This window comes from Drosophila willistoni, chromosome 3R, assembly GCF_018902025.1.
Source record: "Drosophila willistoni isolate 14030-0811.24 chromosome 3R, UCI_dwil_1.1, whole genome shotgun sequence".
NCBI classification, from domain to species: Eukaryota; Metazoa; Arthropoda; class Insecta; order Diptera; family Drosophilidae; genus Drosophila; species Drosophila willistoni.
In genome coordinates, this window is record NC_061086.1 from 13123298 (window position 1) to 13140301 (window position 17004).

Genomic DNA, 17004 nt, shown 5'->3' on the forward strand with positions numbered 1-17004 from the left:
TGCTTGCCATCGAAAACAAAAGGTACTCATCAACTTTAATAAGTACCTACTCTAGGTCGGTATACTAAACTTGGAAATCATTCATTTGTTTTGTCAATTATTAACAACAGTTACTATAATCATTCTGATCAATATTTTACAAAATTTTGTTTTAAAAGGGGAGAGTTTTAATTATGTTTATAAGTAACTTTTCAATACTTTCTCCACTGAAAAACGATTTTAAGCTGTTGGTTAGGGCGATTGATTCTATAATTTTTAGATTTTTCTGACTTTTAATTAATAGCTAAGTATTGCCTTAATTTTTGAAATATATTGTCGTAAAATGTAGATCTATTTCTTGCCAGAATTCTTGCAGTTCATCTATTGTATGATCACGAATCAAACCACTATTAACTCAATAAGTAGATATTATACATATCATAGAGTTCACGTTGTATCAATTGTCTTTATAGCATGCAAAATATTATCAATTCCACAATTAAAATATATATTTAAACGTGTAAGATTAAGGTTTAGGGCGTGTCAAATGAAAGAAGAGGAAAAAAAATTATTCGTTAACCACAATCGTTTCCATTATCCCCGACGGAACTACCTATCAGTATTGCTTCATAGGGGGGGAAAGAAGAGGAGGCAATGTATAATTGTTAAATGAAATAAGTTTTAAATGTTTAAGCTTTTGTTTTTCAAATTTATGGCAGAACAAAAAGTTTAATTATTAAAGTTTAAAGTACTTACTACTTGTATTTATGTATATATGGTTGGGACTTTTACATTTACATATATGGATTAGTTTTATCTGCCCAGTCTGCATTATGCATAAATTAAAGTACTAAAAGAAACTTTTCTATTCTGAGAATACAATTTGTAGATTCACTTAATTAAACTAGACATAAGAAGTGAGCTCTAAGAAATGATTTTACTTAGTAATTGCATTCACATTTAAAACAGGTTTTTGACAAATATGATTCACAATTATTTTGATTCGATGATATTTTGTTTTGATTAAAGTTGCTAAACAACATTTGCACACTTGGTTCTTTTGTTTATATCGGTAATTGTTGAAACATGTTTTCTAAAAATTCATTAAGTAAAATGAAGAGTCGATGAGCATTTTTATAGAATTCAACAAATTAGTTGCAATCGATGAGCTGTTGGTTTAACATGTCAAACAATTTATTTGAAGCGGTGAGTTTTGAAACTCGATATTTTCAAATTCCTTTATATTGCGAGGTTTTTGACAGTTCCTTCTAGTTTTTCTACTTGGCACACAGTCGACTTGGTGTGGTTTAGTGCCAAGGATACAACAAGATGCCTTTGAATTAGAACCAACTTCCATTGGCTATATGTTGAGGTGGACAGCGAAATAATTGAAGCGAAATAAAAACTATATAATTGATTTTTAACCAGAATAACACATGCAAACGGCTATCGTAGTGAAGATGTCAGGGAGCTTCAACCGGGAGAAGGAGTATTGATTACTGAGGGAACAATTAATCAGGAATATAAAGAAAACGATGGCTACAATGGCGTTTTAGTGGTGACCTATCAGGCAGGACCAAAAGGAACCTTGGCCAAGTATACCTATATATCGGCCAACTATAAGGGATTAGTTATTCCACCAAGTGTTCAAAGATTACCAGCCTTAACATTAAAATCATCTGCAGGTTGATTTTGAATAAAACATTCCCTTAATGAATATCATTTGTTTATGCATTAAGAAGATTCATTTAGATCCAAAAGTTGGCCTTGGCATGAAATCGTTTTGTTTTAAACTCTTTAGGCTTGGAAGTGAATCTTGAAAATTGGCATGTCATGATTAATTACAATGAAAGGTTTCGGATCGATAAAATTCTCTGACTTTCCTAATGATAGCCTATTGAATTCAGCTGTTTGTGAATGTGAGTATCTTTGCGGATTTTTACCTGAAGATGAAAGACTTCCCCGCACTTCCTGCCGAACGCCTGAAGAACACACACTTTAAATCTCTTAAGAGGGCAGCCCCCCCTTGGGCCATATCCATGTCTTATAACATTTTCAATTCAAATTGTCTATTCAGCCAAGTGTGTATGTGTGTATATACGCGTATTTAGTTGAAGCTATTCAACAATCTGAACCATTTGTATCAACAAAATAAACGTTACACAAATATTTATAGGCAAATGGGGCGCATATTTTGTGTGTTGTGAAATAAAGTTTTCTGTTTTCTGTTTGCTGTTTTCCTGCTGCTGCTGCTGCTTTTCTAGCTAACATTTAATGTTTTTATTTGGTTTCATTAATAACAAGTCTATACGATACTTGAGAGTTGCCATTTGGGTTTGGGAATGGGCAGATGGATGGATGTATAGATAGATAGATAGATAGATGGTTCGATGGCATAACTAAGTCAAAGACAGGGACCAGGGTATTTGTGTTGTTATTATTTATTTAGTTGGGTTGACTGACAACAACAACAACAACTAACAGCAATACCAATAGCAAAGCCAACAATATCGACAATCATGATGATTGCCAACTGTCGTCGACAAGGGCCTCTTTTGTTGTCTATTTATAAGAATTATATTTGCACTCTTTTTGTCGTACTATGGAACAGTTTAGAAACAATATTTGCCTATTTAATAGGAAAAACCCAAGCTTTGGAAATTTGTTTTCGTTCAATGTGCGTATAAATGAATTTTAAGAACAACTTTCTTATGACTATTGAGAAGATTCTATCAATCTAACCCACTGTGCACGGCCTGCTGAGCTTATTTGTATTTCTAACAAACTGTCGGAGAGTCAGACTGTCTGACAGACAGATAAATGGACGTATGGATGGACACACATCACACACATGTTTCATAGTCGTTTCATCGTCGTTTGCTTCAATTACTTTCATAAATTATCAATAATTGCCTAATGTGCTTATCAAACAGAAAAAAAAATGTGGAAAGAAGATTGGAAAGAGGAGTGGGCGCTGCAAGACGTTAACTTTACCTTGTGGTAGCAGACCCAAAACCACATCATCACCATCTCCCCAACATCTCTCCACCGTCTCCCTCTTCATCGTCATCGTCATCAACGTAGTCATTAGTCAGGCTAGATTTACATATATACATATAAATGTTTAATGTTTAACTATAGCTTGCCCAGGTGTATTGAATGGGCTACGCAAAAATTCATTTGAAATTCATAAGCTCATTAAATTTTCAGCAGACAACAGCAGTTTCAGTTTCAGTTTCAGTTTTTCTGTTCGCTCGCTGGGCAAATACAATTAAAATGCCATAAAGCAAATTAGCCAAGACAACCTTTTCATATTTTGCCGCGAGCTGCAAATTAGAAGCGACAAGACGAGCAGCAGCTGATGGTGGTAGGTTTTTAGACAACGGGGAAAACGGCATGAGGGGGGATAAGGGGTGGCACTAAAACACATCCTGGGCTCCTTGCCTGACTTTGTGGATAATTGCCAGGCGTCCATGGGCTGCAACTTCAGCACAAATTGTTGGCAATTATGGGGCACAAAGTAAAGTAAAACCCACACCACACACACACACACACACACACACACACACACTTACAGAGGCAAACATTATACCTAGAAGAAAGTGTCTAAGAAAAAACCCAACATTAAATCTACGAGAAAACTGCCTAATCAGTTAGCAAGTTTAAAATATTGTGAATGTTGCTTAAGAAACTGTCGTAAGGGTAAGATATTGTGGGTTCGATATTTAATGTATATTTTGTCCAAGGTTAACTTATTTCATTCGTGCCAACTATATACTCCTTAATTTGAACCTCTTTTTAATGGCATGGAATATTAGATATGGTTGATGAGATTAAGTTTTCTTCTGCAGACAAGTTTTTCAGACTTTGTTTCAAGTCATTTATTTTTTAGTTGCTTTTCTTGAAACGTTTTTACATGATTCTCGAATCTAGTTGTCTGTTGTCTGTTGCCTGTTTTTGTTCCTTTTTACCCCAATTTAAACGTTTCCCTAACTTTAATTGGTTTTGGCAACAAAAAAAAAAATCTCAACATTGACGTTAACGCTGGGGTGACTCGACTGGCAGTCGGCCAGGCTGTAACCCTCCAATTTTCATGCCATTGCCGGTTCCCCTCACTCTCCGGCAAGTGTATTAAATTATAATTATTTGTGCATGACAAAGGGTCATGAAACATGCCTAATGACACATTTGCCACAGACTTGAACAAAACGCGCGCGGCACTTTTCGAGTAGGAGAGGAGTAGAAGGATGGTGGATGTTGTGTATGGGACGTGGAGGAGGAGGAATGGGAAGAGGTGGAGTAGGAGGGTAGACCTTTGCTCTTGTGTGAGGATATATCGACATAGCTCGTATATGGTTACAATTAACCACGCTCGTTATGTTTCAGGCATGCGGCACCCAAAAGAAATTCAACAAAATTGCTGCAAAACTGAAAATTTCTACTTGTAATGCAACACCAAAAACACTGAAACACCAACTATAAGAAGGCAAAGCCAAGGATGGCAAGTCAGCAGGCCCCTGGGCTGTTTTTGTGTATTTTTTTTCTTTTAAATTGGGCTTGGCGGGACGAAGTGAGGCCAAGTCGGGCCAGGCGGGACCAGGCCAGGCCAGAGTCAGCAGGTTTTTTTTTTTTTGGACTAATGTCTATTAAGCATTCGCCAAACTTCACTGAAACTTGACTGCAATTTTTCTCTTTTCTTTATTTTGCTTGCTTGGTTTTATTTTTATTCTTTCGTTTTTTGCTTATTTTTTCTGGGGGGAAGGGAATGAATAAAGTTAAAGCAGAAAGTTAGCTAAGAGCCCTTGGTTATGTTTCAATGTTTTAGTGGCAATTGCTTTTGCTAAGGTCTTCAGATAAGATACTTAGAAGTGCTCTCAAATTGTGGCGTTTTCTTTGAAATGAATTCACAAAATCTTGCCAAAGAAAAAAATGTTGAGATGCAGAATGCAAATTTAAACTAAACAATAAAGAATGAAACTTTACTGAAATCGCATCTGAAATTCATGGTTACTTTTTGTGGATGAGAAGTATTAAGTACATTCAAATGTACTTGCCTAATCTCTTTATTTATCATTGGGGAATAAAACTTGTATGACATATTTCCAATGAAACAATCACTCAAAGCCTCTAACCGCTAAAAAAAAGACCCTTTCTGTGGGGAATTTGAATAGGGAATTATTTAAATAAGTTCTGAATTCACTAGAAAATGTCATTAAGTCAATGTCGAAGTCAATTGATATATGTGTAAATATTATTACTATTAACAAGTGAATGATATTAACTGACTATGATGTTAGATCATTCTAATTAAAGTTAAACAGTCATAGCGTCTTTTGTAAACTAATATTTAAATTGATTTTCCAACATGGTTTCAAAACCATTCCATTGGATAATAATTTTTTGAAATTTTACCTGGTTAACGTTTGTATGTGGGCACATAATAAATATTTGTCAACCTGTTTTTAGTCAATCGTACCATTCTCTTTTATTCTGCGTACTTTCCATTTGCATTTGTAGTCTTTTGTTTCGCTTAAACATGAATTTCAAATTGCAATTGTATACCTAAGCCACATATCATCTGTCTTCGGGAATAAGGTTTCAGGCGATGGCCAAGAAATTCGAGAAATTCGAGGGAAACGCATAAACTACATAAGGTGAGGAGTGTAATAAAGTTGGCATATGAAATTTATTCAAACCAAATACGTGCATATGGTAGCTGGTTACCCTCTGTATGGCCATGTTTGTTATTTATTTTGATTCCTATGCGAATTTCAGTAATTAAAACGCTTCAGAAATTAGTCACAAAGAGGAGTAGAAATAAAAAGGGAAATAAGAGAAATTGGGGGTAGGTAAATAGTTTTCTGTGAGGAAGAGAACATAAAACACGACTCCCTGGTGGTTATTATTATGTTTGACAACGATGACGCACATGGCTAAGTTTCGAAGCCCATAGGATGTGACCCAAGACTCGGACTCGATTTTCTCCCCTGGCCCAGACCAGACCCAGCCCCGTCCTGCCCATCCATTCATCTATCCATCCATTCATATGAGTCGGCAGTCAGGTTGTTTTTGTTGCAATTGCTGCCAGCTGTGTTCATAATTTGATATGAGCCAAATTTGATTCGAGTTTTTTTTTTGTTCAGTCTGTTAGTATGTGTCGTTTTAATTAGCTACAGTTTCTGACTTTTTAATGGACATGACATGGACATGGTTGCCTTTTGGGTTGGGCTCGGGACTCGTTTAGACTGGCTCAGGTTCGGGGTTCGACCATCATCAGTCTTCTATGACCTTATCAATTGCTTTTAAGTCGCGCACATCAATTACAACCCAGGCCTATCCATAAAATGTGTCACGTTTCAAGTTGCTTTCATGTTGCAGTTGATATACACATATTTTTATGCCTACCTACATAGTATTTTTTAACTGATTTAATTGAAATTTAAGGCCCTGTATCCGCTTGCTATTCCCCTGATATATTCCGTGTGTGCAGATGGGTTGAATTGGTTTGGTTTTTGGTTACTTTAGTTATGCGCCTGAAATTTGAATCAAACCTGAAGCTGATATGAAGGTAAATTTATGGTAAAGATTTGGTTTTGTTCTTTTTTGGTCGTGAAATACATTATATTAAGCAAGCAATTAAAATATAAAATATCAAAATGTCCCTCTCTATATATATCTTTTCGAACAATATCTTCTATCTATTTTTATTTCTCTTTTAAAGCAATCCTTATTTCTTCGAATTCAAAAATGTTGTTTGAAAATCAAGACATACTCCATCCTAACGAAACTGAAGCCCAATAAAGCTTCATAAGATGTTAACGCATTTTTCTTATAGTTTTGGCCATATTTATATGAAGTAATCACAGTAAAATAAGGTCTAAATATGGACATTTGGAATGGATTGTTAATTTTCCTCTCCCATTTTGATTTTCAAGTTCATATGATTCTATATTCGATAGGCAAAGTACATGTGTATTTAAAAATATGTTTCGTTCGTTCTTGAATTTCAGGTATTTAGAAAAGTGCCAGTCCCTTTCAACAAACATTAAAAGAAAAAATGTTTTATCTTAACTAAGAGCTTCCTCTGCTTCCTTTTCAAAAATTCAATTTGCTGTGTATCTGCATAAATGATTGCATTTTTTCGTCTCATATTTTGCTGTCTAGTGTTTTGTTCGTTAGGCCTGAATGAATGCCTTTCTGCTCATTACACTCTCCGTTGCCCGTTGCCGTTGCCTGTTGCCCTATCGCCACTTTATGCTGCCCCTTCTCAACAAAGGCATTACTAAAGCATTCCCTTTTATTGTTTCTCGCCTTTGCCCTTGTCCGGTCTCATTATTCGTTTCGTTATCGACGTGCAAGATTTACGCTTCAATTGGTTTCATTTAAGCGCAAAATGCAGGCATACCCACTCCCAGATACAGTCCCAGTCCCAGTTCCAGTTCCACTTCCAATCCCAGACTCCGTGTTTCTGTCTTGATGATGTGTACCCCCATTATACATACTTCTATATGGTTATGGAAATGATTTTTGGAAACGAATGCGAATGGGATGCGCGCCAGTTGCATTGATTTACATGACAATTGTAGGTAGTCGAAGGCGAGGGCGAGATTCATGAGAAGGAACATGCCAGAGACTTAAGAGAACGCTGCCATCAACAATCATAATCATCTTCATCATCATCATTATTTCAGGAGCTCTAACCCCTTTCTGTACTTTGTTAATGGAAAAACAATTTTAAATTGAATTAGTTTCATCAAAATTTACAAAAAGTATAAACAGATATCCATACATGGCTTTTATTTATAAAAAGTAAAACTTAAAAGTTGAAAAATAATTACAAATAATGGACATATGACCAAAGTTAAGGGCCTTTTGCCAACGGACAAACTGTCTGCTTTAGTTACTGTCACTTCCATTCAATTGATTCAAATGCTTTAGAGTTTAGAGATTTTGTTGACGATAAATGTAATAGTTGCCGTTTCGAGCCGTTTCCTACTTTAAATCTATCTCAAATGCCTGCCTATTAAAATTTGTAATTTAACGTTTTTTTTTCTCTCGCAGATTTCAATCGATAATTTTCCCCCTTTTCTTTGGCTTAACGATGAGTTTCTTTTTTTTTTTTTGTCGTTGAACCCCATTACAGGAAACAGGCAAAATATCTTTATCTTTAACACAGAAAAGCAAAAAAAATAACACGGAAGTCTCTCCCCATATATGTATGTGCCCATTGCCTGAGGAAAGTTTACTTTATAGCAACCCTTGGCTATGCCTTGGAGTTAAAGGAATTTCCGCTTCCCCAGCTCCAGCGAAGTTTTTCAAGTAAATAATTTTCCGACCCTTCTTGCTCTACTCTCAAAATGTGAAATGATCAAGGATGAAGCAAAAAAAAAAAAAAGAAAAGTAAGTTGTAATAATTTGCATTTTGTGTTGCCAAAATGAATTTAGCCACTCAGACATGGCGGGGCCCTAGCCCTTCGCTTTGGCTTCCCCTTCAGCGAGATAACTTTTAACTTCAATTTGGCCAACTTTTCGCTTGCCGGTTCTTAAGGGCGGCAAAACTAAGGGCCAGAGCCACCTGCTGTTAAATGAAGTTGATTTCGTTGTGTGTAGTTTTGCTTTTTTTTCTTTTGGGGGCGTGGAAACGAATAAGATTCGAGGGTTTGGATAAAATATTTGAAATTTTGCTTGATTCATGCATAAAATATTTCATTTTAGAATACTTCAAGTTCGTATGCATAATTCTAATTTGAAGGACTTGTGAAATAGATTCGCCAAGGGTCTTAAGTAAATCATAAATCATAATAGCAAACTCTAAGAAACATATAAGAAAATTCACAATCTTTAGAAGTAAATTCTATGAAGTTTTGCATAGCAATCAAAAAATTGTTTGTAGTTTCTTTTTGGGATAAAAATTTCTAATCTCAATTGTTTCCCACAGAGAAGAACAAGAGGTTAGCAAAGGTAAGTGTTTTTTTTTTTTGTATAGGTAACCAACAGGAAATGTGCAAATATTTGATTTTTTTTTTGAAATTTTTGGAAAGAATTTTAATCGATAATTCTTTGATCCCGCGAGTCGTTTTTTTTTTCTTCGTCTTTGGTTTATTGCCTTTTTCTCTCACACAATCAGTTTTGTTGTCTTGTTGCTTTGGACTTTTTAACCTTTCATTAGATGGGAGCCAGCTTTCTATATATGTTTGTTGTGAAGATATTCTACTTTTGGTAAATGAGTTTTTGCCAAATCGGTTACTGCCTTTCATCTACCTCTTTGCCTGTTCAGCCCTCCTTGGGCCGTGCCTAATTGCCATGGCATTCTGAATGGGGGCTAAAAGATCTACCAGCATACATAGACGGAGGCAGGTCGTCTCAAGCTCAACGAAAGAAGCCAAATTACGAAATATTTGTGCAAAAACGAAACGAAATACCCCCAAGGCATCCAGGACAAGGACCAGGACCAGGGCCAGTGCCTGGTTGTTGAACGAAAAGAGAATCAACCAGCCGCACAGACAAGGTGTTTACACCGCATACATATACACATACATATATAGTGTGGAGCAGCACTCATCCTTGTCCCCATCGGCATTCCCATTCTGGCCCCCCCCCTCACAGTTGTTGAAGGATCCTGGCGAAGCCACTAGAGCAGAGCTGCGAACTGCACGAACTAAAACTCAATGAGAACGGCAATTACGTGAATGTTGAGCAAAACGAAAGTTGGCAACTTGGAGTACCACCTACCCTCCAGTGCCCCCTACCAAAATTTCTTCTTGCCACCGAGCATACATTGGCAGGCGTTTAAATTATTTGAACAGACGGCACACAATTGAACATGAAAAGGCGTGGCATGGGGCACAGGGCACGGGGAAACAGGAGCAGGCAAAAAGGGCAGACATGGCCGCACATAAAAATTTATAGAATATTTACGTGGCAGAATTTCTCCTCCTCCTCCTCCCTGCCTTTCCTGCCACTCCACTTTCTTTCTCTCACTCTGCAAAACGCCAGCCAACAATTGCCAAATGGTTGGGGCTCATTTAAATGAGTTTTTCGCTTTTTTTTTTTATTTTAGATGAGTTAATGGTGATTTATGTGGGAATATGACAAGTGTAAACCTGAAAAACGAACATTTGTGTAAAACATTTCCCCCACAAAATTCCAATTTACCTGATATTATTCAACCAAATTTGTCCAGAATATAAAATGAAGTCAGGCAGTTTTATAATTTGTATTTTTAGTTGACAAATTCTCAAAGAAAAGCAGCTGAAAATTTAATTGGCTTAGCCAAGGAAAATCACCTATATCAAAGTCGATTTATATGTTTTAAATTTTAGTTCAAGATAAGTTTGTTATTTAATATTATAAAATACTATTCCTGACACACAATGTACTCTAATTCTTTGGAGTGACAAAAGATTATGGACATATATTGTATCTTCTATCATACTTAACTATCTACATATTTATCATCTGAGTACTCTACCCCTCTTTGAAACGAGATGAGTATGTTTTGTTATTATTATTATTATTATTTCACTACTGTATTGTATTACCATATCTTTCAGTCTATATCTGGCGGTGGCAGTGTTACTACTTACAGTTCTATTGTATGCTTTGGCCACATGTGGGCCTCCCTTCATTTCCTCTGTTTCATCTGCACTATCTTTGCGTTTGTCTGCTCGCCCCGTCCCTTTGCCGTTTTCGCTTTGTGTGTCAGTAGCAGCAGCAGCAACAACAACGGAAACCCAAGAAATTGCAAAACATGCCACAAACAAGTCCAAACCCAAACCCTAACTAAAACGTAAAGAGCTGGAGTTAGAGACACAGAGAGATGGCTTTACAGATAGATAGCTAGATAATAGATGGAGAGAACAGAGGGCGAAAAGCAGAGATAGAGACAATGGAAAAGTGAAAAGTTGTGGAGAATGAAAATATATTTTACGGCCAGCGATCGTTGACAGTTTCGCTAAGACAAAAGGGCCAAGATTTTCTGTTTCCACCCTTGCCGCAACTGTCCAAAACGGTTAGAATTTCAAATTTAGAAGCGAGCCGTTGGCTTTTCATTAAAGCCAAAGGCAAAGGCAACGACACGCCTCCCCCTTTTCTTGGCCACGTGCCATAAATTTGGCTTTAAATGGAGCATGCCCAAAACCAGAGAATGAACAGGAACTTCTGGATTCCCCGTGTTATCCTCCGTTATCGTCCTTATTTCCCATTTCACGTTATCTTCCCATAAATTTGCTGTCTTATTTAGTTTGTGCGGGCGTCGAAAAATTAATATTAATTTCAAGTGTGCGTATACTTATTTCCCAGGCAATTCGACTCGAAACTTGTTAAATATGCTTTAAGAGACTCGGCAAACGACTCTCTGGTCTGGCCTTCATCTGGTCCCCGCATTTTATCATCCCCCAGGATGCCTTTGCCTTTTTAATACTTAAACAAAAGTAATTAAATTTTGAGCTGCTTGTCAGTTGCCATGGGCAATGCATTTATCCATTTAGCCAAGGCCCTGCAATTGTAGACTAATAAAAACGAACAAAAAAAGAAAAATAATAAAATTGAAACAGAAAAATGAGAAAAACGGAAATGAAATGCAATAAGAGGAAAATACAAATGGTAATGGATGATGCCTCCCCAAGGGAATCGTTGACAAAAACATAAATACAAGTGGCTAATGAAATATGACAGTTCGTGTTCTATATAAACTATGGCAATTTTAATGAAGGTTTTACTTAATGCAGACTTTCATTTAAATTTGTGCATAAAAGTCAAGAAAGATTACAATTTTTAGTCTAAGCAATAAACTTAATTTATCGTAGCCATAGAATTTGCAGTAAATCTATTTAATGAATAGGAGTATTAGTTAAATAGGACACATTAACTAGAAAGTAAGTGTGTAAGTATTTTCGACCTAGTTTGAGGTTAGATAATGTAATAAAAATATTGCGTATAAGCAATTCTCATTTTTTTGGCTTTGCCTACTTAGTTTGTATGCTTAAGTCGTAATTACTTGATGGATTCGAGTAATGCTCTATTTAAACTACTGTTACCCCTTTTTGAATTGTACAACAAATGATTTGAAATTCAACGAAACGGAAATGATGATAACGCTCCCCTTGTCGATTTCCCTTTCCATAGAATACGAATTTTACTTTGTTTTAGTTTGACAGTTAGACGCAATTTCCAATTTCCAATTCATCCATATGATTGCTACGTGCAGCCATTTCATTTACATATTTTGTACTCCTTTCTCTCCCTCTGCAGCCCACCACATCTTGCTCTGGCCCCTTTTGCATGTTAAAGACTGTCTCAACCCTTGGGGGCATATTTTTTGGCACTTTCCGTTAGCAAGTTTTGCGTGTTATCAAACGATTTACAACCCACAAGTGCGACGACTGCATAAATTATCAATAAAAAAACAGAAAAAAACAGAAACAGAAACAATGTAGAGTAGACTAAAGCAACAGAGCCCGGAGTCAGCAAAAAAATGCTAATGAGCCTTGGTCCGCCTCTACCCTCATGATCTGCTCTGTGTGTATGTGTGTGTGTGTGTGTCAGGGTTTCCTTTGCGGTCTGCAACCAACTGGCTGGTGGCATGGCCACAAAAAAAGGGGGCAGTGGCGGCTGTAAGGGCGGTGAGTAATTTCGTTTCGCTTGATTTTCAACGACTTCCTGGCAACAATTCACATACATACACACCAAAAATATATTTATATTCCTTGCCTTTCCTTTCCATTGCCCCTCTCAGCCATGTAGTCTACGTCCGCCCTCTAACCCTCAGCAATTAGCGACAGTTGCAGCAGTTGGACATAACTTTTATTTCTCTCTTGCTGCTGCTGCTGTTGTTGTTGTTTTCAGTTCGTTGCATTTCTTTGTATTCTATCCTCTTTCCAATTTTGTATTTTTATGACAATTTCTTTTTTTTATTTTGGTCGTTTTTCGATTTCATTTCGTTTAACTGTCGATTTTCATTTATTTGTTTCCGGTTTTTCCTTCACTGGCAGCTGGCCAACAAGCACAACAACAACAGCAACAACGACAACAACAAAAATTGAACTAGTTTTTAGTGTTGCCGCCCAAAAGTTATCACGAAATGCGCATAATCAACCGGTAAACCAGCGCAAATGGATACCAATATGAAATCAACCCCGAAATGGGTATCGACCATTCGTATCCCGTTCCTTTTTCTTTTCGTTTTTTTTTTTGTGTTTTTTATGCCTGAAAAGCGTAATTAATGCGTTTTCCCCAGAAGCTGAGCGTGCAAAAAAATAATACCCAAGGCCAGAGGGTCAAATTGCGCCGCAGCTTCTATACCCTATGTTATTTTGTATTGTAGATTAACTGATCAGTAAATTTTGTGGAACTTAGATTCAAATTAGGTAGATTCTAGTCAAGAAGCTATTGAAATTTTGAAAATTTTTGTCGTTATCAGATTGGAAAAGCTTTGAGATTAGTCAGTGTTTTTTGACTTTTAAGCAGCATAAAGATTATATAAATATATATACAGTGAAACCTCGATATAACGAATCTGAGGGGGATCGCAAAATTATTCGTTATATCTATTGATTCGCTATAGGTACTGAAATGTAAAACCTTAGTCCTTTCAAGGGACTTAACAAAAAATTCGTTATATTGGGTTTTTCGTTATAACGAAGTTCGTTATATCGAGGTTTCACTGTATTTTATAAACCACTAAATATATATAATCACCTGAAACATTGGGGTTTTAGTAATAATCTAAAACTAGTTAATATCAGTTGAATAAATTTTAGATATTTTTATACCCCAAAGTCTTATATAGAGCCTCAAAAACATAATCAGAAATTTTATCCTCCACATAATAATAGTTTTATGCCACATTACGACAGGCATAAGGCTTATACCCAATTTCAGCTAGAGTATGTGAATTCCCTTGAACAATGAGCAGCAACTTTATCATTAAACATCCCATCCGAAATCCAAAAAGTTACTTTTATGTTTTATTTCCGCTCTGCAAAAAAAGAAATGAAATGAAAAAAAAGCTTAAGGCTTCACACTTGAGCCGCAATATAGCACTCAAGGGTTTAATTTATATACGTATATATATATATATATATCGTGCAGAAAGGGGTGATGTGAAGTGCCATGCCAAGGGTAGGCACTGTGAAAAAATAGATGCAGGATATTAAGAGCCCAGCCAGCTGCTGCTGCTGCTACTGCTGCTTGTGCCTTTGAAAATTATCTCGCCTGGCATCGATTTGTTATTGGCAATGGCAGAACGACAGACAATAAAACAGACTGACAGACCGACAGATGGACAGAGCGACAGGCACAGGCTGAACTGCTGCTGCCTTAATATCGTCTCACTGTCTCTCAAGTGCCTCTGAGTTTCATTTCGAATTCGATTTGCTTTGGTTTCATTTCGGGGGTAAAAGGCAAATTATGTCTGATATTCAAGTTGAATAAAATACATTTCCTTTGATATGTCTTGTTCATTCTTCTTCTTTTCCTTCTTTTTCTTTTGCGCAATCTTATTCTGTAAGCATTTTATTGAAAGGCCTGTCAATTTATTTTCGAAGCCATTGCCAAACTTAAATCCAAATCAATTTATGGACCCATAAGATTGTACATCATGTGAATCAGTCAATAAGTAAATTTTTGATAGATTTTTTTCCCAGCTATTCAAAAACTTGTTCAAAAATCTAAACTCAACAGGTGTTATCAATTTGCATATAGTTTGACAAGAATCATTTTTAATTTAAGCTAAAGAAAGTCTACAAAATTGACCATTTAGCACTCTTGTTTTAAAAAGAAAACCTACATTTTAAATCTCTTGTTCTATATGTTATAAAAAGGTATGGAAGAATAGTCTGACATAAATTGGTATATATCAAAGATTATCGTCATCTTTTAAACCTACAGCATTCTTTAAAAACTAAACTTATATATATATGATTAGATGAGAGACTCAAAAATTATCCTCATATCATTAGCTTTAAATTGTAGTCTTAATTTCTGTTTAATATCTTCTAACTAACATAACATAACATAACATAACATAGTTAGCATACTAAACATACTAGTAATAACTTCACAAAATCTTATATTTCAAAGTTTTTGGTAAAAGATAATACATTTTTTTACGTACTCTCAGTTACATACTTATTTTGTATGCCCTTTATTTAGAACAATTTAATGTCTGACTAAGTGAAAACTATTTACTACAGAAAGAAGAAAAGCCCAGAAAAAGGAGAGAGAGAGGCCAAGGGACTGTAGATGAACAGAGACCAGAGGGAAGAGCTAAATGGACTGCAATAATTTCCCTTTGGCAGTCAGCACTTCTAACACAAAAACCCACAGACCTTGTCGGTGCCTGCGTTCATGATGTTTTTCTTGTTCGTCGTCCAATGGCATCCTTCTCATCGTGTCCCTTTTGTGGGGGTAACCGACCCATCATTATGTCCAGACAAAGGGCATAAAAATAGTCGAGTGGCTGATGCTCAAGGGCTTAACTGGTGGCTAGAAAAATAAAAAGCCCTGCAAAAAAAGTAAAACTAAAACTCCTATTGGGCGCATGATTAATGACTGCAAATTCATTTCCGCTATAGAGCTAGAAAGAGAGAGGGATGCCGAACGAGCGAGGGGAGATGAAACAAAGCGAACCAGAGAGGGAGATAAAAAGATTTTCTGGTTAGTGGTCTTTATTATTTTTTTTTTTTGGTATCTTTTATATATCTTCTGTGCACACTTCCTGGAAATTGCCTGGCAAACAAATTTTTATTCTGTATCTGCTGCAGGTAACGAACCCAAAGCCAACCATTTGAGTGTGTGTGTGTGTGTGTGTGAGTGAGTGTGTGTGTTGGAAATTACTGTAAATCAGCAAATCAGGTCATTAGATACATTAATCTCGACAGCATGGACAATTTATGCTAAATTATAGCATGGAGAAAAGACACGCAGACAAAGTAAAACGCTTAGAGATACATTTTGCACAAAGGAGCAGAGACTCGGTAATCCCTGAGATACATACATATCCAGATACACAAATACATGCATACATGTGCAAAGTTTTTAGCATATGTGTGTGTGTGTGCGTGTGTGTGGCCTTCTCCCTTAGGGGCAGGTGTGCACGACCCTTATAAAAATGAAAACAATTTGTATAATATATTGCGCCCGCATCACATCACATCCCATCAAACTAAGTAAGCAAGTAAAGACTTGCGATATGTTTATCTTATATATGTACATATATGCATATGTATGTATATGTAAAAAGTTAACCCCGTTTTTTAACGTCAGTGCAAATGACAGTTTAGCTGCATTCACTCCACTCCACTCCACTCCACTTTGCTCCACTCCACTCCTAACCACTAGCCATACTACATACTTTGTTGCCTGGCTTCTTAATAACTGCAATTTGAAACTGCAATCAAAATGTTAAACGCATGTGCATGCCAGGGTATTATATATCGCTTTAAAATGTGTCGCCTCGGCAAAAGCAGCGTCAAAATGCAAAAAAAAATGCAGTAAATGTATAAACTTTGGCAAGCAACTAAAAGATACATCTCAGACTGGTTAAGCGATATATTGATAAACATTTATAAGTCTCAAAGAGAATCGGTTTATAAATTCTAAAGTTTGAAATTCAATTTCGTCATTATAATTTACCATATTTCTCTAGTATCTCAATAGATTTAGTCACTCCATTATATAGTTCAATAGTCAATAGTTAATATCAGATAATATTTCTACAGCAACAACTTTTTGCTTGGCTAATTTCGTAATATGTAGTTCGGTTTTATTGCAGTGATTAAGTTGATCGATGTGTTTAGTTTTAATAGCATTTTAATTGCCAAATGTCTGTGTGTAAGGGCATTGAAACTTCGGTGCTCTAGGTTCTTTAGTTTAATTTATCATATAAGCTAGGTTACCCTTACCTGAAATTGTTTACTAATTGTATTATTTTCAGTGTCTTTATAGGGGCAAGTGGGTTATATATGTATGTATGTACAAACTTACATGGCAGTTTTTGCTTTTTATAAACAATTCTTGCTGGTG

General features: G+C 36.1%; 1 protein-coding gene across 1 annotated transcript; it reads left to right on the forward strand.

Moving 5' to 3' along the window:
• The first annotated feature begins 1151 nt into the window (after window positions 1-1151).
• Window positions 1152-1698, forward strand: LOC124459760. Its single transcript, XM_047009369.1, has 3 exons — window positions 1152-1185; window positions 1242-1351; window positions 1408-1698. Exons 1-3 carry the CDS (start codon window positions 1162-1164, stop codon window positions 1667-1669), a joined length of 396 nt encoding a protein of 131 aa, XP_046865325.1. The 5' UTR covers window positions 1152-1161; the 3' UTR covers window positions 1670-1698.
• The last annotated feature ends 15306 nt before the right edge of the window (window positions 1699-17004 follow it).

Excerpts from the sequence above, each read along its gene's own strand:
- LOC124459760 (XM_047009369.1), top strand. The coding sequence starts at position 1,162 with ATGTCAAACAATTTATTTGAAGCG. Across the intron at positions 1,186-1,241 it reads CAAACAATTTATTTGAAGCG|TTCCTTCTAGTTTTTCTACT; the intron begins GTGAGTTTTGAA and ends GGTTTTTGACAG. Across the intron at positions 1,352-1,407 it reads TCCATTGGCTATATGTTGAG|AATAACACATGCAAACGGCT; the intron begins GTGGACAGCGAA and ends ATTTTTAACCAG.